The 16,993-nt window shown below is 46.3% G+C and overlaps 1 protein-coding gene across 1 annotated transcript in view; it reads left to right on the forward strand.

Moving 5' to 3' along the window:
- Positions 1-365: 365 nt before the first annotated feature.
- Positions 366-16,993, forward strand: part of LOC147623062 (trihelix transcription factor ASR3-like) — a 60,348-nt gene continuing 43,720 nt past the window's right edge. The window contains exon 1 of the mRNA XM_086821098.1: positions 366-1,087. Within this exon, the coding sequence (XP_086677224.1) occupies positions 394-1,087 (694 nt within the window). The 5' untranslated portion in view covers positions 366-393. The remainder of the gene's footprint in view (positions 1,088-16,993) is intronic.

Consider the following 16,993-nt stretch of genomic DNA (forward strand, 5'->3'; position numbering starts at 1 on the left):
TATGGGACACTATGATTGATTTGGCATGCACTCGTGGGAGTGGAACCTTCGCCCCTAGCTCGGGGGCGTTTGTAGTCACAAACCTACAATTGGGTGGGGAGCTTGCCTACTAATCTTGTTTTGGCCTGTGTTGTGTATTAGGGACACTTGGCTTGCCAGTTTTGTAGGCAATGCCTTTTCTAATTATAGACTCTAAAATTAGGTAGATGTTTTGGGGTAATGTAAAAAAAAACTGTTCTTTGATGTAAATTTTAAGGCTTAAATTTAAAGATTCAAAATTTCAATTAAAAAACCAGTGAAGCCATAAAAAATTTCAATAAAAACAATGGTTAAATAAGTTAATTTGTGACGGCTTCCTTAATATTTTTGAAGTGAGCATAGGTTTCTTGCGTCATGGCTCTCCTCTCTGTCAACATGGACTGCGAGGCGCCCTCGCACATGTGTACAGAGGAAGAAATGAATCTCTTCTCGGTGGAGGTTTCTGGCGATGGCTACACTCTGGGCGGCGTTGCAGGTGAGAAGGCGAGGGCGGGGCGGCACCCTCGCTGGTCCCGCACTGAAACCCTAATTCTCATCGAGGGCAAGAAGGCAGAAGAGGCCAAGTGGTCCAGAGTGAAGGAGGAGCGCGAGAAGGGCATCGAAATCGGCCGCGCCGCCAACAGCGACTCCAAGTGGCTCTCCATATCCCAGTTCTGCGAGCGCCTGGGTGTCTCCAGATCTTCTTCACAGTGCCGAAAGCGCTGGTGTAACCTCTCCGCCGACTACAAGCGCATCCGCGACTGGCAGAGCCTCCGGGGCAAACAGTCTTTCTGGCTCATGGGCAATGATGTACGGAAAGACAACAAACTGCCTAGTTCCTTTGATAGAGAGGTCTACGAGTCTATGGATAAGTCTATGGGCATGATGTCGTGCTCGGCCGCAGGCGTGGCTGCGCAGTCAGATATTATCTTTGACAGTGGCAGACAAGGGCTTGATGAGGGCCTCTTCTCTGACATCGAGCACCCCCTCGCCCCTGAAGAAGATCAAGCTGTAAGTCCTGACAAGGAGGTTGAAAGCCCCGCAATCGAGAGCCTCACCCCAATGCAAGGTATGATTCATGCTTTTCTTGACATTTTGATCAGTTTCTATTACTTTGCTGCAATCTGTAACGGTCAAAAGAACTTGAAAACTTAGATTGCCCGTAGAAAGAATTCAAAAAATTGATCGCAATGGGGTACTCCTTCCGTTGTAGCTACATTGAAGTCCACCTTTCTTAATGGGATTTCTGGCCATTGGCCACCTCAGAGACAACCCTTGAGCTGATTGTGTTGTCTAGCACAGATATCTACTCGGTTGGGGCTATGTTTGGATGAATTTGACTTTAAAGCAATTATCTTTAGCGATGCCTCTTTGCATTGTACAGCTCTACAACTTACTTCCTTGGAGCACACCATCCTTTTTCCAAGGAAGCAGAAAGCTTAGGCCAACAACCAAAGAGCTTGAGGCGCAAGCCCCAAGGCCCTGAAAAGGTTGAAGGACCGGAACCAAATGTCCAAATAAAGAAAACCTTAAAGAGAACAATGCAAGATCAATTGTCAAGGGCAACAACGTCGTGACCATTGAAAGGGGTTTGGACAATAGCTCCAAAGCTGCGTCCCTCGCAGAGACCATAAGCGATGTGAAATCCATTGGCTACGCAAACCTTCCAAAGAAAATCAAAGAGTATCTCTACCCCGCATTGGAGAAGGAGCAAATGAAACAAGCCCAAGTTCTTGTAAGGAACTAGAGCCAATACTTGAACAGGTGGACAAGTACAAAATACTGACCCCGCTTGAGAGGATCCTTGACCCCATTTAAGAGTCAATCATAGAAGTAGTGTGGGAACCTCAGAGTGTGCCAAAGGCCGTACCTCAATCCTTGACCATTCTTAAGAAGCCGCAAAAAGACCAATTCAAGAGCTTTTGCCTCTGGAACCAATCCAACCAGATTGCACATTGTTAGATGCAGTGAAGGAGGACTCAGTGGGAGGTGAAAGTTGGTCAACATTCTTCATGTCCACCAAATGCTTAGATCCTTCAAATTCCTTTGTTGAGAAACTAACAAATGGCACAAGCAATAGTTGACACAAAGCTTGCTTGGAAAATAACCAAAAAAGGAAAATAATCCAAATGCACTTTTTCTGTTCGCCCACAAGGTATAAGAAGTGAAATTTTCGGGAAGTCTTCAACATCAACTTGAAATCAATTCAAAGAGTAGAAAATGGTTCGGAAATATTCCCTATTACAAAGAATCACGTGGAAATAGACGTTTCATAACAGAACCACTATGCATTATCTCCATCACCCTTACGTCTGTGTTTGTATATAGTTTGTATGATCATACATACATTATTTGTATAACCGTAGGGATGTCCATATTGTGTCTTAGCTCTTTCATTCAGCAATGGGTGGCATGCGTCAAAGATTAGATGAAGAAGGGGGTCAATTTGCTTAAATGGAGGTTCTTGTGTTAAATCCCCACACTTTTTCTTCTGGTTTATTTTTGGGCTTTGCTTTTGTTTTAACCTTAGTACTTGTAAAACTAAAATTAGAATAATAAAATATTAACTAATTAAGGTTTGGGCTTATACTTACTACTTGCAAAATCCTTAGGAACCAATCTTTAGAGTATAGACTTAACCATAATTTGCATGTCCACACACACACGTTCTTTGCATTTCAGGTGTTATTGAAATCAGCATGTAATCATACACAAGAAATCAAGCGATATCTAACATGAAAAACAGTTTATATTCACATGTTTATTTTCTAGGAAATACACAAACATGACATAAATCATGCCAAACAAGAAACTCTCCCATATTCTAGAGCTTAGTACCAAATGTCTCAAGTGAGAGGTGTACAATCCTCTTGTTGCAATGTAGGAAGAAGCCTTGGCCTTTTCAAATCAAACTTAGGATTAGGCATCTTCTGTTTCAATTAGAAATAGTAGACGCAATCTGAATGAAGAGTTAACTGGCACTATGCTTCTTTTTGCGATGCTTTGTATGTTAATTTGTTTTTTTTTTTTCCGAGAAAAGATCCTTTCATTAGTTATGTAAAAAAAAAAACGCCCGTAGGGCTACAAAGGAGATCTCTCCTGCTCCTAACAGAGAGAAGAGCAGTGAATACATCATGGCAGCCCGGGAGACTCTCCCTAGGTGCTGCAAAATACAAACATCAGTCTAGAGGACTGAACGGCTAAATCATACAATGGGGGGGGGAAAGAGCCAAACAGGTGGCCTGTAGTGCCAACGGGGGGATCCCGCGTGTAGGGTGTAGAACGGGCCGTAGCGCCAAGTGGTATGAAAGGCCTGGCGCCGTAAGATCGCCTCATCCGAGTCTCCCCGGATGCGGTCGTACTGTCCTCGCAGGGTGTGGATCAACTCCTGCCAAATCCCTCGAACAGTCTCTGCTGGTGGCTCCAATCTCCCCTCAAAGGCCGTGAAGCACCGGGCCCTCCAGGTGAACCAGATGGTGAGGCTGCTGAGGAGCTCCCATCATAAATCCCTCTCCTGTGTCCAGTTGGCGGACGAGTAATCCGGTGCCGGAACCAGGCGAGGCTGGCCCCTAATAAATCTGATGGCCTGACTGCCCTGCTCCATCTCATAGCCCATAGCAAGCCCTGACGAAGTCGACCAAGCAGCGGCACCCCACGTAAACATACCCTCTGGAGAGAGGGGGGCCAGAATACGCAGCATCCGCAGCCAAATCTGCTGAGCCTGAGGGCAGTCCCAAAGGCAATGTCTCTGTGTCTCCATAGGGTGGCCGCATCGGACGCAGGCCGCCGGAAGACCGCTGTAAACAAGCCAAGTGCCAACTGCTGAGCCCCTGTGGGCGACCAGCCACTGAAAAGCTGAGATCCTGCGGGCCTGTCGACTAGCCCAGAGCCGAGCCCAGAAATCCTCCAGGAACTCCTGTGATAGTCCCTGCAATCGCCAATGCCCCGCTGCCGCTGGAGAGACCGTCCTCCTCGCCGTCAAGATATGCCGTCCCAGCCGAACAGTATACTGGAAAAATGTGATCTCTGTGGCCTCAAGGGATGCATAAGGATCATGCCACTCGTACTCTCCGGGGTCCCACTGCAGCCGGGCCAAGGGGCGCGCTGCATATGCCCATATGCGCCAATCCGGGAGCACGTCAGCAGGGTCGGGGTCAATATGCCACTTCCGAGAAGCGGCAGCCACTACCCGAATCCTCTGAAAGGTGCACTCTGCAACCAAAGGCGACTCCACCTCCACTCTCTGGAGTCGGCCCTCATCCTGAATCTCATAATAGAGGCATCTGCCATCCTCAGTGCTAGCTCTGACAGCAATCAGGATCTCCAACTGTGTGAAGGCACCCATCCACCGTGGGGCCACTGGCTCAAGAGGTGTGAACCACTCCTCTGTAAGTGCCTCCTGAATATCATCTCTCATAATCAACCCCCCACTGAAGTGACTCAGCCTCTCCACCTGGGTCTCCTCTGGTAGACTGCAGAAAGCCTGCCAGTCTCCAAAACTACGAGCTGGGCCTGCCGCTAAAGGTCCCCAGGCTAGACGAGGCCGAGAACCCAGCATATGACCCTGCTCTGTACGAACCGCTGGGCTCCAGATGAGCGGCTGCCTGGCCCGCTCCTCAACACAAGACGGAGGCCGCTGAGAGAGCCCCGGTCTCAGTAGCTCCCAAGCTCGCAGGATACTCAAAGCAAATCTGTCCTCCCATCCTCTACTGAGGCCTGTCCTCCTCATCTCTATGAATATCCAGCGAATCTCTGGTGCCCAAGTACCCCCTGCAGGAGGCGCCCGGGCCTGCAGTCGCTGCAAGAGGAGCTCTTTCCAAGGCTCAGCGCCTGGAAGCAACCCCCGAACAATAAGCTTCCCCAATAAGGCTCTACTCTGATCGACTGGATCTATAATGCCCAAACCGCCCTGAGCCAGCGGAAGTGTAATAACTGCCCATGCAACCTTTGCCCGGGCTGGCTGACCGTCCCGCCCAGACCACAGAAAGTTCCTGATCAGCCTCTGTACCTGGCTGATGCAAGAGCTCGAGAAAATCCAGCAAGACGTAATGTACCACATAGTCGCTAACAGCACCTGATTTGCCACCACCACCCTCCCAGCCAAGGATAGTCGAGCTGTACTCCAATACAATAGCTTCTTCCGAATGCTCAGAAGAAGCGGGGCAATCTGCTGCTCAGGTGACAAATCGAGGCCAATCTGGCATCCCAAATACCGCACTGCTGTGCCGGAAGGAATCCATCTAAAACCGGGGTCCGGACTCCATGCCGGAGTGGGAGCACTACTGATCCAAAAGGCCACTGTCTTGCGCCAATTGATCAATGCTCCCGAAGCTGCACTAAAAACCTGGAGCGACTGCTCTGCCCGAATAAGATTGGCCTCTTGGCCATGCAAAAATAAGCCCGTGTCGTCTGCAAACTCTGCATCAAGCAAATCCTCCCCCCGGACTGGGAGCTGAAGTCCTCTCAAACCAACCTCCTCTGCCGTCAAATACATACTCATAGCCTCCGCAAAGAAGAGAAAAAGGAAAGGGGCGAGAGGACAGCCCTGACGGACTGATCTGGTCAGCTCAAAACTCGACCCCCGACCTCCTGTGTATGTTAATTTGTTACTTTGTTATATTGATTATATTTCTTTGTTGTTGTCAAGTCGTCTTTTTCGATTGCATTTTGTGGACTCGTGGTTTCTTGTAGACCGAAAATGACGCTTGATGTGCATGCATAAAGTGATTTGCGGAAACATGAACCTTGATAGTGTGGACAAATAGCTAGAGTTGGGTTGTAGTGCTTAAAATTTGGAAGCCAGTGGTTCCAATTGTTCACTTATTAATACGGATGCAATGGTGTCAAATTCTTGATTCTCTCTCTCTTGGATTTTGAGAATTGTCTATGAGGTACTTGCTGAATTTTTAGATATGTCTCTTGAGGAGTTACCCTATGCATTACTACCATCTAGGAGTCTTGGTCATAAGATAGAACTTGTTCCTAGAGCCCAACATGCATTTAAGAATCCATATCGGTTGAGTTTGAAGGAGGAAGATGAGATTGTATATATCTTCGGATGGGGTATGTTCGGCCAAGTAAATCTACATGGGTTGCACCGGTGATTTTGGTGGGTAAGGATGTGACCATGCGTTTATGCATGTACTATAAGGACCTTAGCAAGGTCATTGTTAAGAACGAGTAGCCTTTGTCTAGGATGGATGACCTCGTAGATCGTCTTTATGGTGTTAAGTACTCACCAACATTGATCTAAGATTGAGATATCATCAAATCAAGATAGGAAAGAGTAAAACAACGTTTTGTATGAGGTATGGATAGTATGAGTTCTATTGTTCTTGTTATGACCTTTCGATCTCACCAATGTCCATCTACTTTCTAACAGACAAGTCAATATTGTCCATATTTTGGGAAGGTTATTATTGTCTTTTTAGCCAATATTCTTGTATATAGTTAGACTCTTTGAGAGCATCATGAGTATTTGAGAAGCACTTTGGAGATGAAGTACTCTTTGTGAAATTTAGTAAGTGCAAGTTCTTTGAGTAAGAGCTTTTCTATTGTGCCTAGTTCTGCTTATTTTAGCTGGTTGTGCCGCCTTCAATCGCCAATGTAGCGCTGTCTGTAAACGGAAGGGCAACTGAACACGGAAAATCTAATCAATCATGAAATCTGAAAATACACATAAGCATGCCAGATAAAACAAGATGACAAATCTGCACAGTACACCACACTAGGGGCCAGAAGATGGGCTGACTCTCCCCCTCCCCTCCCTTATGGTTAGATTACCAAAAAGGAGTCTCCTTCCAATACAACTTTGCGGGTGCCCAGGGTTCACCACTAGCTGCATCTGTTTCTTCCAATACAATATGAAAACAAGAAAACATAACATAAACTAAATTTTCTCACAATTCTCAGCACAAGTGAACATTCGTGGCATCAAGCACATGCAAGACAATAGAGGACGGCTCTCGAAGATGGCACAGAGTCCACGACAAAAGCAATACAGTGGAGCTTCTTCATGTAAACTATGCTTTGATGTGTTGTATTAAGAGAGAGAGAGAGGGGGGGGAAATGAGAGAGAGAGAGAGAGAGTAGAACAAATTTTTTGTTTGTCCGAAGCCAGTACATCCATAACTAACTGTCAGGTCCCCACAACCCTAAAAACATAACTAACTGTCAGATCCCGAAATTGTGGGGACCCCAAAAATTATTATTTTTTAATTTTTCTCATTAATATAATTTATTGATGAAAAACTCCATGTTAGTATATTTGTATATCAAAAAGATCATTTTCTACTTAGAAAAATGGAACAACAAAGTTTTAACAGTCTCTCTCACTCACTCCCTCCCTCTCTCTCTCTCTCTCTCTCTTTCTCTGATTAGCTATAAAGCCTTTGCAAGCTATGTGTATAGCTCCTTGTGAAGCTAGAAAACAGAAGGTTGATTTACACATTCGCTATATGGTAAGTTGTATAGTAAAAAAATAAACTGGTGTTTTAACCTTGACTTTTTCTAATTAAATTCTATTGTCATGTGTACAGCACATAGTTTATGTGCATGGTGCGTATTTCATGAACAAGTATGGATCACATTATAAAGCAAGAGGGGTTTATTTCAAAAATACAAGACATGGAGGTGGAGCTTCTGTAGGAGGAACATGTACAAACTATCTACAAGAGATATTCAATTGGTTTTATCGCACAGCCTTTTGAAGGGTATTGGTTAGGGAGCGGGTCCAAAAATCTAAGCTTGGGCAAGAGGCACGTACGGCTGCAAAAAGTCATGCTTGGCTTGAATGGTTGCAGACCAATGCTCCCCATAGGCATGGTGCTTGGGGTGCACGAATGAGGAGACAAGGAAGGCGTTGGGTTGTGCACGCACCAGCATAAATCTAGATGTAATAAGGCTAAGAAAATAAGTTTAGTTAGGCTTTTTTTTCCCCCTTAAAAAAACTATTAATAGTTCCTTCTCGCACTTCATTTTATCGAGAAGAACAACACACGGGAGTTGATACCGAAGCCGTCGAAACGGTCAGTCATTGGTGTCAAATGGGTCTTTAAGACCAAATATGCGTTCGATGGGTCGGTGGACAAACACAAAGCTCGACTCATGGCTAAAGGTTATGCTTAGCGGCCAGGCATCGACTACGAGGATACCTTTGCACCGACAACAAGGATGACCACGATTCGGACCGTTCTTGCCCTTGCTTCTTCTCAGAGGTGGCATGTGTATCAAATGGATGTAAAATGTGTGTTCCTTAATGGTGACCTGCAGGAGGAGGTGTATGTTGAGTAGTCTCCCGGCTTTGTTGTTCCAGGATCAGAAGGGATGGTTTACAGGTTACGTAAGGCCTTGTATGGTCTTAAACAGGCTCCCCGGGCTTGGAATCAGAAGATTGATTCCTTCTTTGTTCGGACTGGTTTTCAGAGATCGGTTGCAGATCCCAACCTATATCTCTTTTGGGAACGCGGCATGGTTACGATTATCATCCTTTATGTGGATGATCTCATTCTCACCGGCGGTCATGTGGAGCACATTGGTGTGACGAAGGCTGCCTTGTCAAAGGAGTTTTGAGACGACGGACCTAGGCTTACTCCACTTCTTTTTGGGATTGGAGATCTGGTAGACCCAGAGGGGGTTTTTTGTCTCTCAGTAGCGGTATGTTCATGAGTTGCTTGACGCCTTTGGGATGGAGAACTGCAAGCCTATTACTTCGCCGATGGACCCAAATACAAAGTGTTCATTGATCTGGTTGCTGAACACCAGATTGGACTTGAGCTTCTCCGTGGGGCTGTTGAGCTCTTTTATGCAAACACCATTGAAGTCTCATTGGGACGCAGGATTGCGGATCTTGAGGTATCTACAGAGTACGAAGGATCTAGGACTCTTCTACACAGGAGGGGATGGAGTCAGACTCCAAGGTTGGAGTGACTCAGATTGGGGGGGAGATCTAGACACGAGGAGATTTACTTCAGGTTACAGTTTTACCCTCGGCTTAGGAGCAGTAAGAGGTAGCCAACTATTGCCCTATCTTTGACAGAGGTAGAGTACTAGGCTGCTTGTGGTGCTGCTTGCGAGGTTGTGTGGCTGCGGAGGCTGCTAGGCGAGATTGGTTTTCCACAGAAGGAGCCCACAGTCATCCAGTGGGATAACCAGAGTTGTATAGCTATTGCTCGGAACCCGGTCTTCCATGCGCGGACCAAGCGCATAGAGATAAAGTATCACTTTGTACGTGAGAAGATCTTGGCTGGTGACATCTTTCTACTTTATTGTTCGACGGAGGACAATGCGGCGGACCTCTTCACGAAGTCTCTACCTCAGGCTATGCTCAGGTGGCACTTTAGCTCCCTAGAGTTGGTTTCACAGCCAAGCTCAGAGGGGGTGTTAGAAGTCATCTCCTGTCTTTACTAGACACCAGGGCCTCTGTTGTGGGTGTGCCCGCCCTTTGTAGGTGTTTTCTCATTTTTCCTCACTCCCTGTATTTTTTTCCCATTTTTTACTATTTTCTTGGCTTGGGTGTTTGCCCTGTGTTGGCAAGAGGGCCCTTGAGCTGGCCGATTGATCATTCAGGTCCACGACCTCTCACAGCTGCTGGCCAACTTGATACAGCTGGCCGACTGGTGCATTTTGCTGGTCGTGGAGAATTCAGTCCCTGTCGGCTGCCTTTCTACAGGCCGACTACTTGTTTGGGGCCATATAAAATGGCCCCATAGCCCCTTGCCATTGTGCAATCTACTTGCTCTTGTGGTCTCAGATTTGGTTGTGATCTCCGTTGCGTATTTTGACAGAAACCAACCCCATAAGGGCAAGGAAGGCCCTGGCTGAACCCACCAGCCGTGGAGGGGCTGTAGGACAGCCCTAGGGGCATGCCAGGGGCAGCCGACAGTACATGAAGCAATTATATGGTTGTGGGGCAGATATGGGGCAGCCCATACAGGCTGCCTAGCCCCAGGGTACTTGCAAAATCAATGCCCAGCCTCTTGGAATTTAGGTGTATGATGGCCAGCCATCTAGGGAAAGAAGCGCAGGTTTTTATGTGAATTATCCAGCATTTAATGCTGATTTATAGTCGGTGGCAGAAAAGTGAACTGGCTAATTGGATTTAATGTTGGCCGACTGCTCATTTGGAGTAGTATAAATAGGAGAGCCACAATCCCATTGTGTTATCTTATATTTCACCAAGAGCTCAAGCATACAAGGGCTAGGACAGCCAAGACGTTGCTAAGCAAAGGGGTGGAGGACGGGCAGAGATTTCTCAGCCAAGAAAGGTCAAGATTTCTGTATTTTCTTTTCAGATTCACATCATTCTAATAAAGCAAATACACCATCCGTGGTGGGGGCCCTACAGAGGGTATTTGGGACCGAATACTGTGTCCTCTCCATCTCTCCCTCGCTCTCACTATTTTTTGCACATCTTCATTCAGTTTTGTGCGTTAATTCTGTCGTGAAAAGTGTGCTGATTTCTGAGCATTGAAGTTACCGATCTTCTCCGAAGCTTCCGCATGTTACACTTCTCAGGTTGCAATAACTCCTCAAGTTCATCCACTTCTGGTGAATCTTCTAAAACTGGTTCCATAGGAGGTGGTCCCACATAAGGCCTCAGCAAACTGACATGAAAGGCATTGTGTATTTTCCAGTGATCGGGCAATACCAATCTATATGCCACTTCATTTATTTTCTGCAAAATTTGGAATGGCTCGTAATACTTGTTTGAAAGCTTAGGAAACCGGCCTTCCTTACCTGGCGCTTCTGAAGACGTGCTTTCTCAAACTTAAGTAATACCCAATCACCTTCCTTGAAAACCACCTCTTGCCTGTGTTTGTAAGCTGTCTTTTTTTGCTTAGCTTAAGATCTTTCTATGGCTGTCCGAACTTGTGCAAACACAGTATCCATATCACGTACATACTCATCTGCTGCAAAGATTTCATCTTTTGTTCGTAAGATAGGTGGAAGCACCACCTTGCCATAGACTATCTCAAATGGAGCCTTATTAGTTGAAGAATGCACTGTGTTATTGTATGCAAACTCAACTAATGGTAAATACTTTTCCCAATCTGACTTCTGCTCAGATACATAACACTTGAGCAAGTCAAGCACAGCTGAATTTGCTATTTCACTCTGACCGTCCGTCTGAGGATGATAGGCTGATGAAAAACTCAACTTTGTGCCCATATTATCAAACAATGTCCGCCAAAATAAACTGGTAGTCCGAAGATCTCTATCCCCCACAATAGACTTAGGCATGCCATGATGTTTGAAAATCTGAGCTAAGAACAACTTTGCCATGTGCTTTGGTTTGATTGTTTTCCTCACAGGAATAAAGTGTGCTTGTTTGCTAAAACGATCTATAATTTTGGCAAATCCATAGCAATGCTTTCCCATGGTTCCTGTGGAATGGGTAAGGGCTGAAGCAAACCAGGTGTCTTATGTCTGTCAAACTTGACTTTCTGACACACTATGCACTCTCGCACATAAGCTTCAATATCCCTGTGTAGAGTTGGCCAAAAGAAATATCTTTCCAAAGCTTGTGTAGTAGCCAGAATACCACGATGACCAGCATATGGTGGAGCATGACACTCTTCCATAACCTTTTGGCGTAATTCACACACTACACAAATACAATTCTGCATCATCAAAAATCCATCTCTAATCGAATAAGATGGGACAGCAATACTGTCAAATCCCTACGGATCTTCCCTCGTGATCAATCTTGGTTCGAAACTCGAATCCTGCAAACAAACGAACAACAAACAAGCAAGGGGGTGCAGGCCTGACTCACCTCCCAACCATGACAGCCGTGGGCGAGCCCACAGTCTTGGCTGTCCCCACCGAGCCACGAGCTGAGCTAACTAGGATGACGTACCGACCAATCTCCTCCTCGCGACGTCCCATACCGCCACGAAGCTGCCCTCGCAGGCCTCGAGATTGCTGCCGGCCTCGGCTGCGTAAAGCAGGTGCACGTCTGCACTAGATCCAGGCTCCAAGACCATAGAGCTCTCACAAACTTGCGAGACTCTCTATCATACAACAACTAACCTTGGCCACCCTTTTATAGGCTCTTGGCCGGTCATCGGGCGTCCACACTTGGCCGCCCGCCCGTCCATACTTGGGTGCCCGCCCGTTAGTATATCCCTAACTCAGCTCGTCAATCAGCCTGCCTAGTTCCAAGCTTCCCCAAGCCTCGAAACTAGTCTTGCATGCGTATAGCACACGGTAGATACCCACTGTGCACATGACATACTGAGCTCTTAGAGGAAGGGGAGTATGTCATGTGCACAGTGGGTATCTACCGTGTGCTATACGCATGCAAGACTAGTTTCGAGGCTTGGGGAAGCTTGGAACTAGGCAGGCTGATTGACGAGCTGAGTTAGGGATATACTAACGGGCGGGCACCCAAGTATGGACGGGCGGGCGGCCAAGTGTGGACGCCCGATGACCGGCCAAGAGCCTATAAAAGGGTGGCCAAGGTTAGTTGTTGTATGATGCGAGTTTGTGAGAGCTCTATGGTCTTGGAGCCTGGATCTAGTGCAGACGTGGACCTGCTTTACGCAGCCGAGGCCGGCAGCAATCTCGAGGCCCGTGAGGGCAGCTTCGTGGCGGTATGGGACGTCGCGAGGAGGAGATTGGTCGGTACGTCATCCTAGTTAGCTCAGCTCGTGGCTCGGTGGGGACAGCCAAGACTGTGGGCTCGCCCACGGCTGTCATGGTTGGGAGGTGAGTCAGGCCACCCCCTTGCTTGTTTGTTGTTCGTTTGTTTGCAGGATTCGAGTTTCGAACCAAGATTGATCGGCCGGTCATCGGGCGTCCACACTTGGCCGCCCGCCCGTCCATACTTGGGTGCCCGCCCGTTAGTATATCCCTAACTCAGCTCGTCAATCAGCCTGCCTAGTTCCAAGCTTCCCCAAGCCTCGAAACTAGTCTTGCATGCGTATAGCACACGGTAGATACCCACTGTGCACATGACAAGTACCATGATTCAAATCAGCCTAAATACGCTGAAAATCTGTGTCCAAAGCATACATATCTCGCATCCCTGATAAGTCCCGATGGTAGGCGGTAGTTACGGCATGCACTTGTGGCTTGTGTGACAAAGCATCCGCCACCAAATTCTTCTTGCCCTGGGTATGCAAAATCTAAAAATGGAACATGGACAAGAAGTTTGCCCATCTTAGTTGCTTTTCCGAGAGTTTAGGTTGTGTAAGGAAGTGCTGTAAACTCTGGTGGTCTGTTTTTAGCCCACAAAAGATAATGCTTCCATGTTTGAAGGGCATGAATAAGAGCTAACAACTCCTACTCATATACCTGCAAATACAATTCCGCATGTTGTAGGCGGCGGCTTTCAAAAGCCACTGCATGTCCCTCTTGGTTCAAAACAACCCCCAAACAATCTCCACATGCATCACACTAGACCACAAAAGGTCTATGCAAATTTGGAATAATAAGAACTGGCCTTGATATGATGGCATCCTTTAACTTCTGAAAAGCTGTCTTTTGAGGTTCCGACCAATGGTATGCTACTTTCTTTTGGGTTAGATCACGTAACGGTGAACCTAAGAAAGCAAAGTGTCGAATAAATCGACGATAATAAGAGCATAAACCAATAAAGCTCCTAACCTGATGCACATTCTGCAGTTCTGGCCAATCCTTGATTGCTTGAATCTTTGCAGGATCCATGCGTACTCCATCCTTGTAAACAATTTGCCCTAAATAGTGAATTTCTGACAAGAAGAATTCACTCTTCTTCCCATTGATGAAAAGCTTATGTTTCCTTAGCTCTTCAGAAACAATGGCAAGATGCTCTTATGTTCAGCCTCACTCTTTGAAAAAATGATAATATTATCAAAGAAAGTTCCTGTGAACTTGCGGTGAGGTCTAAAAATTATGTCCATCATTCTGTTGAAAGTGGTGGGAGCATTTGTAAGTTCAAATGGCACAACCAAATACTCATATAATCCAAATGATGTTCGAAAAGCCGTTTTGTGCACATCTTGAGGTACCACTCGAATTTGATGATAACCACTCTTAAGATCAATACGACAGAAACAAGCAGCTGCCTCAAGTTTATCAAGAATATCATCGACTCGAGGAATCGGAAACTTGTTCTTGATAGTAATCTTGTTAAGGGCCCTATAATCAACACACATTCTGTATGTCCCATCCTTTTTCTGCACAAGTAAAACTGGAGAACAATAAGGCGAAGAACTTGGCCTTATCAACCCCTTCTTAAGTAAATCATTTACTTGATTCGTGATTTCCTCTTGTTGGGCAGCACTCACCCATAAGGAGGTCGGTTAGGAGGAGAGCTCCCAGGGATTGTATCAATACAATGATCCTTTGGCCTCTCTTTGGGTAATTGTCCTGGTAGTGAATCAACAAAACAATCAGCATATTCACTTAAGAAATCAATCTTATCTTGATCTACGGGAGTTACAGCATCATGCTCAACATTATCACGTACAAAGACCAAGTAAGAACAAGCTAATTTCTTTATTGTCTTTGAAATAGATATATGGCTTACAACGGGTATGGTACACCGAGTAGTACCCGCATCAATACAAACTTCCTTACTCTTATGAGTAAACATAACTTTATTTTCTTTGTGCAAAATCTTGGGATCCAAACGATAATGCCAAGGCATGCCAAGTATCAGATCACACATCACATCCTGTAAGTGGTGCCACGAGGAAATCTTCATGATCCAAATATCCCTGTATTTGTATGCGAAGCTTCCCAATGATGGGAGTCACCTTAACTTCCTTGCCCTCAAAGACAGCATCTGCATGAAATTCCATGCCCAATTTCTCGGGCTTTAACCCAAGAGCAGTAGCCATTTGTATGGATACGAAGTTATCTGTTGAGGCATTATCAAAAAGGAATAAAGCAGCTTTTGTTGGGGTAAAGGCATTATGCCCACCCTTATAGTGTGTACAAGCCCATAAGTTATAGTACATAGTACACTTAGTACTTTTAATGTACTAAGTGCACTATGTGTACTAGTGCAATATACATGTGTGATAGGGGAGTCACACACTCATCTTGGTGAGTTGACTTATCCCCACAACTCTCTCTCTCTCTCCCTTGCTTCTCTCTGTGTATGTCTCCCACACATGAACTCTAACCCCAATTAACTCTCCCATTCGACTGGTATCAGAGCTTAGGTAGCTGTCTTGATCCTCACCCTTTGCCCTAGAGCTTGCAGTTTTCCGGTGCAGCACACTCTGCTCGCGTTCTTTGTGCATCTCTGCTGATGTACAAGCCTAAAGCCTGCGCGTTGCTGTACCTGCGTGACCTGAAGCTCTGCAGCAGCGCAAGGATGTGACTGCTATCAGCTGGCTTAAGCAATGCTGCCCTCAGATCTCCCAGGCGCAGGTGGAGAAGAAGGCGAAGGCAGGGGTGGCAGCGTTGGGCAGCACACGTCCATACATTGGGCGGATAAGCGCATGCGAGGCGAAGGCGAGCTAGTGCGACTGGTGGCGTTGAGGCGTTTGGTCGCTAATCGGCTGGCTGCAAGGCGTGTAGCGCCACAAGGCGAAGGCGGCGGCAACCGACGTTGGAGTGCTGCGAGACGGCCACTAGGCGGAGGCGGCATCGCATCAGGTGTTTACGAGAAGGTGAAGGGGAGAAAACAGCAATTAGGGTTTAGAGTTCATTCATGGGAGACATACACAGAGAAGCAAGGGAGAGAGAGAGAGAGAGAGTTGTGGGGATAAGTCAACTCATGAGGCATGAGTGTGTGACTCCCCTATCACACATGTATATTGCACTAGTACACATAGTGCACTTAGTACATTAAAAGTACTAAGTGTACTATGTACTATAACTTATGGGCTTGTACACACTATAAGGGTGGGCATAACGCCTTTACCCCAACAACCTCCCACTTAAAGGCAAAGTGCCCTTAAGTAAAGGAAAAGAAAAAATCAGCATGTACATGATAATATACAAGGCCATATCAAGGCTGAAAATGGCCTCATCCAATGCCCATCAAGTGTCTGCAATGAGCAAACCGCTCCGGAGGCAAACTCTTTGTCAACAGATCAGCCGGGTTGTCATCCGTGTGAATCTTAACAAGCTGAATTTGCTTGTTCTCTATCACCTCTCTGATGAAGTGATACTTCACATCCACATGCTTCGTCTTTGCATGAAAGACAGGGTTCTTTGCCAACTGGATGGCACTCTGACTGTCACAATGCAACAATGGAATATCCCCTGTATATCCCAAATCAACCACTAACCGAGATAGCCATAATGCCTCCTTGCAAGCCTCTGTGGCTGCAATATACTCGGCCTCTGTAGTAGATAAGGCTGTGCACTTCTGCATCCTGGATATCCATGACACAGCACCTCCTGTGAATGTAAACACATAACCGGTAGTAGACTTCCGGTTATCTGGATGACCGGCATAATCCGAATCCGTGTAACCATGCACTAATGCATCCTGTTTGCCAAAGCAAATGCACATATCCTGTGTGCCCTTCAGGTATCTCATGACACCTTTCACTGCTTCCCAATGCTTCTTGCCAGGGTTGGCCATGTATCTAGAAACCACTCCCACTGCAAATGCAATGTCCGGCCTAGTAGCAACCATGGCATACATGAGACTGCCACAAGCTGAAGCATACGGAATCTTGGCCATATCAGCCCTGTCTCTATCTGACTGTGGGCTGTCCATAGCACTGAGTTTCACATATGGAGGCAAAGGAGTACTAGCTTTCTTCCCCCCGTCCATATTGAACCTCTGCAAGACTTTGCCAATGTATTCCTTCTGAGACAAATACAACACATGCTGATTTCTGTCCCGAAGTATCCGCATACCCAAGATGTGATTTGCATCACCCAAATCCTTCATATCAAAGGTTTGATGCAGCCTCTGCTTCAAAGCATCCATCTCTTTACGAGATTTCCCGGAAATCAACATATCATCAACATACAAAATGAGAATCAAGAGACTGCCATCCAAAGCTTTCTTGGTGTACAA

Source organism: Cibotium barometz, chromosome 27 (genome assembly GCF_041138505.1).
Source record: "Cibotium barometz isolate CiBa-2024 chromosome 27, ASM4113850v1, whole genome shotgun sequence".
NCBI lineage: Eukaryota > Viridiplantae > Streptophyta > Polypodiopsida > Cyatheales > Cibotiaceae > Cibotium > Cibotium barometz.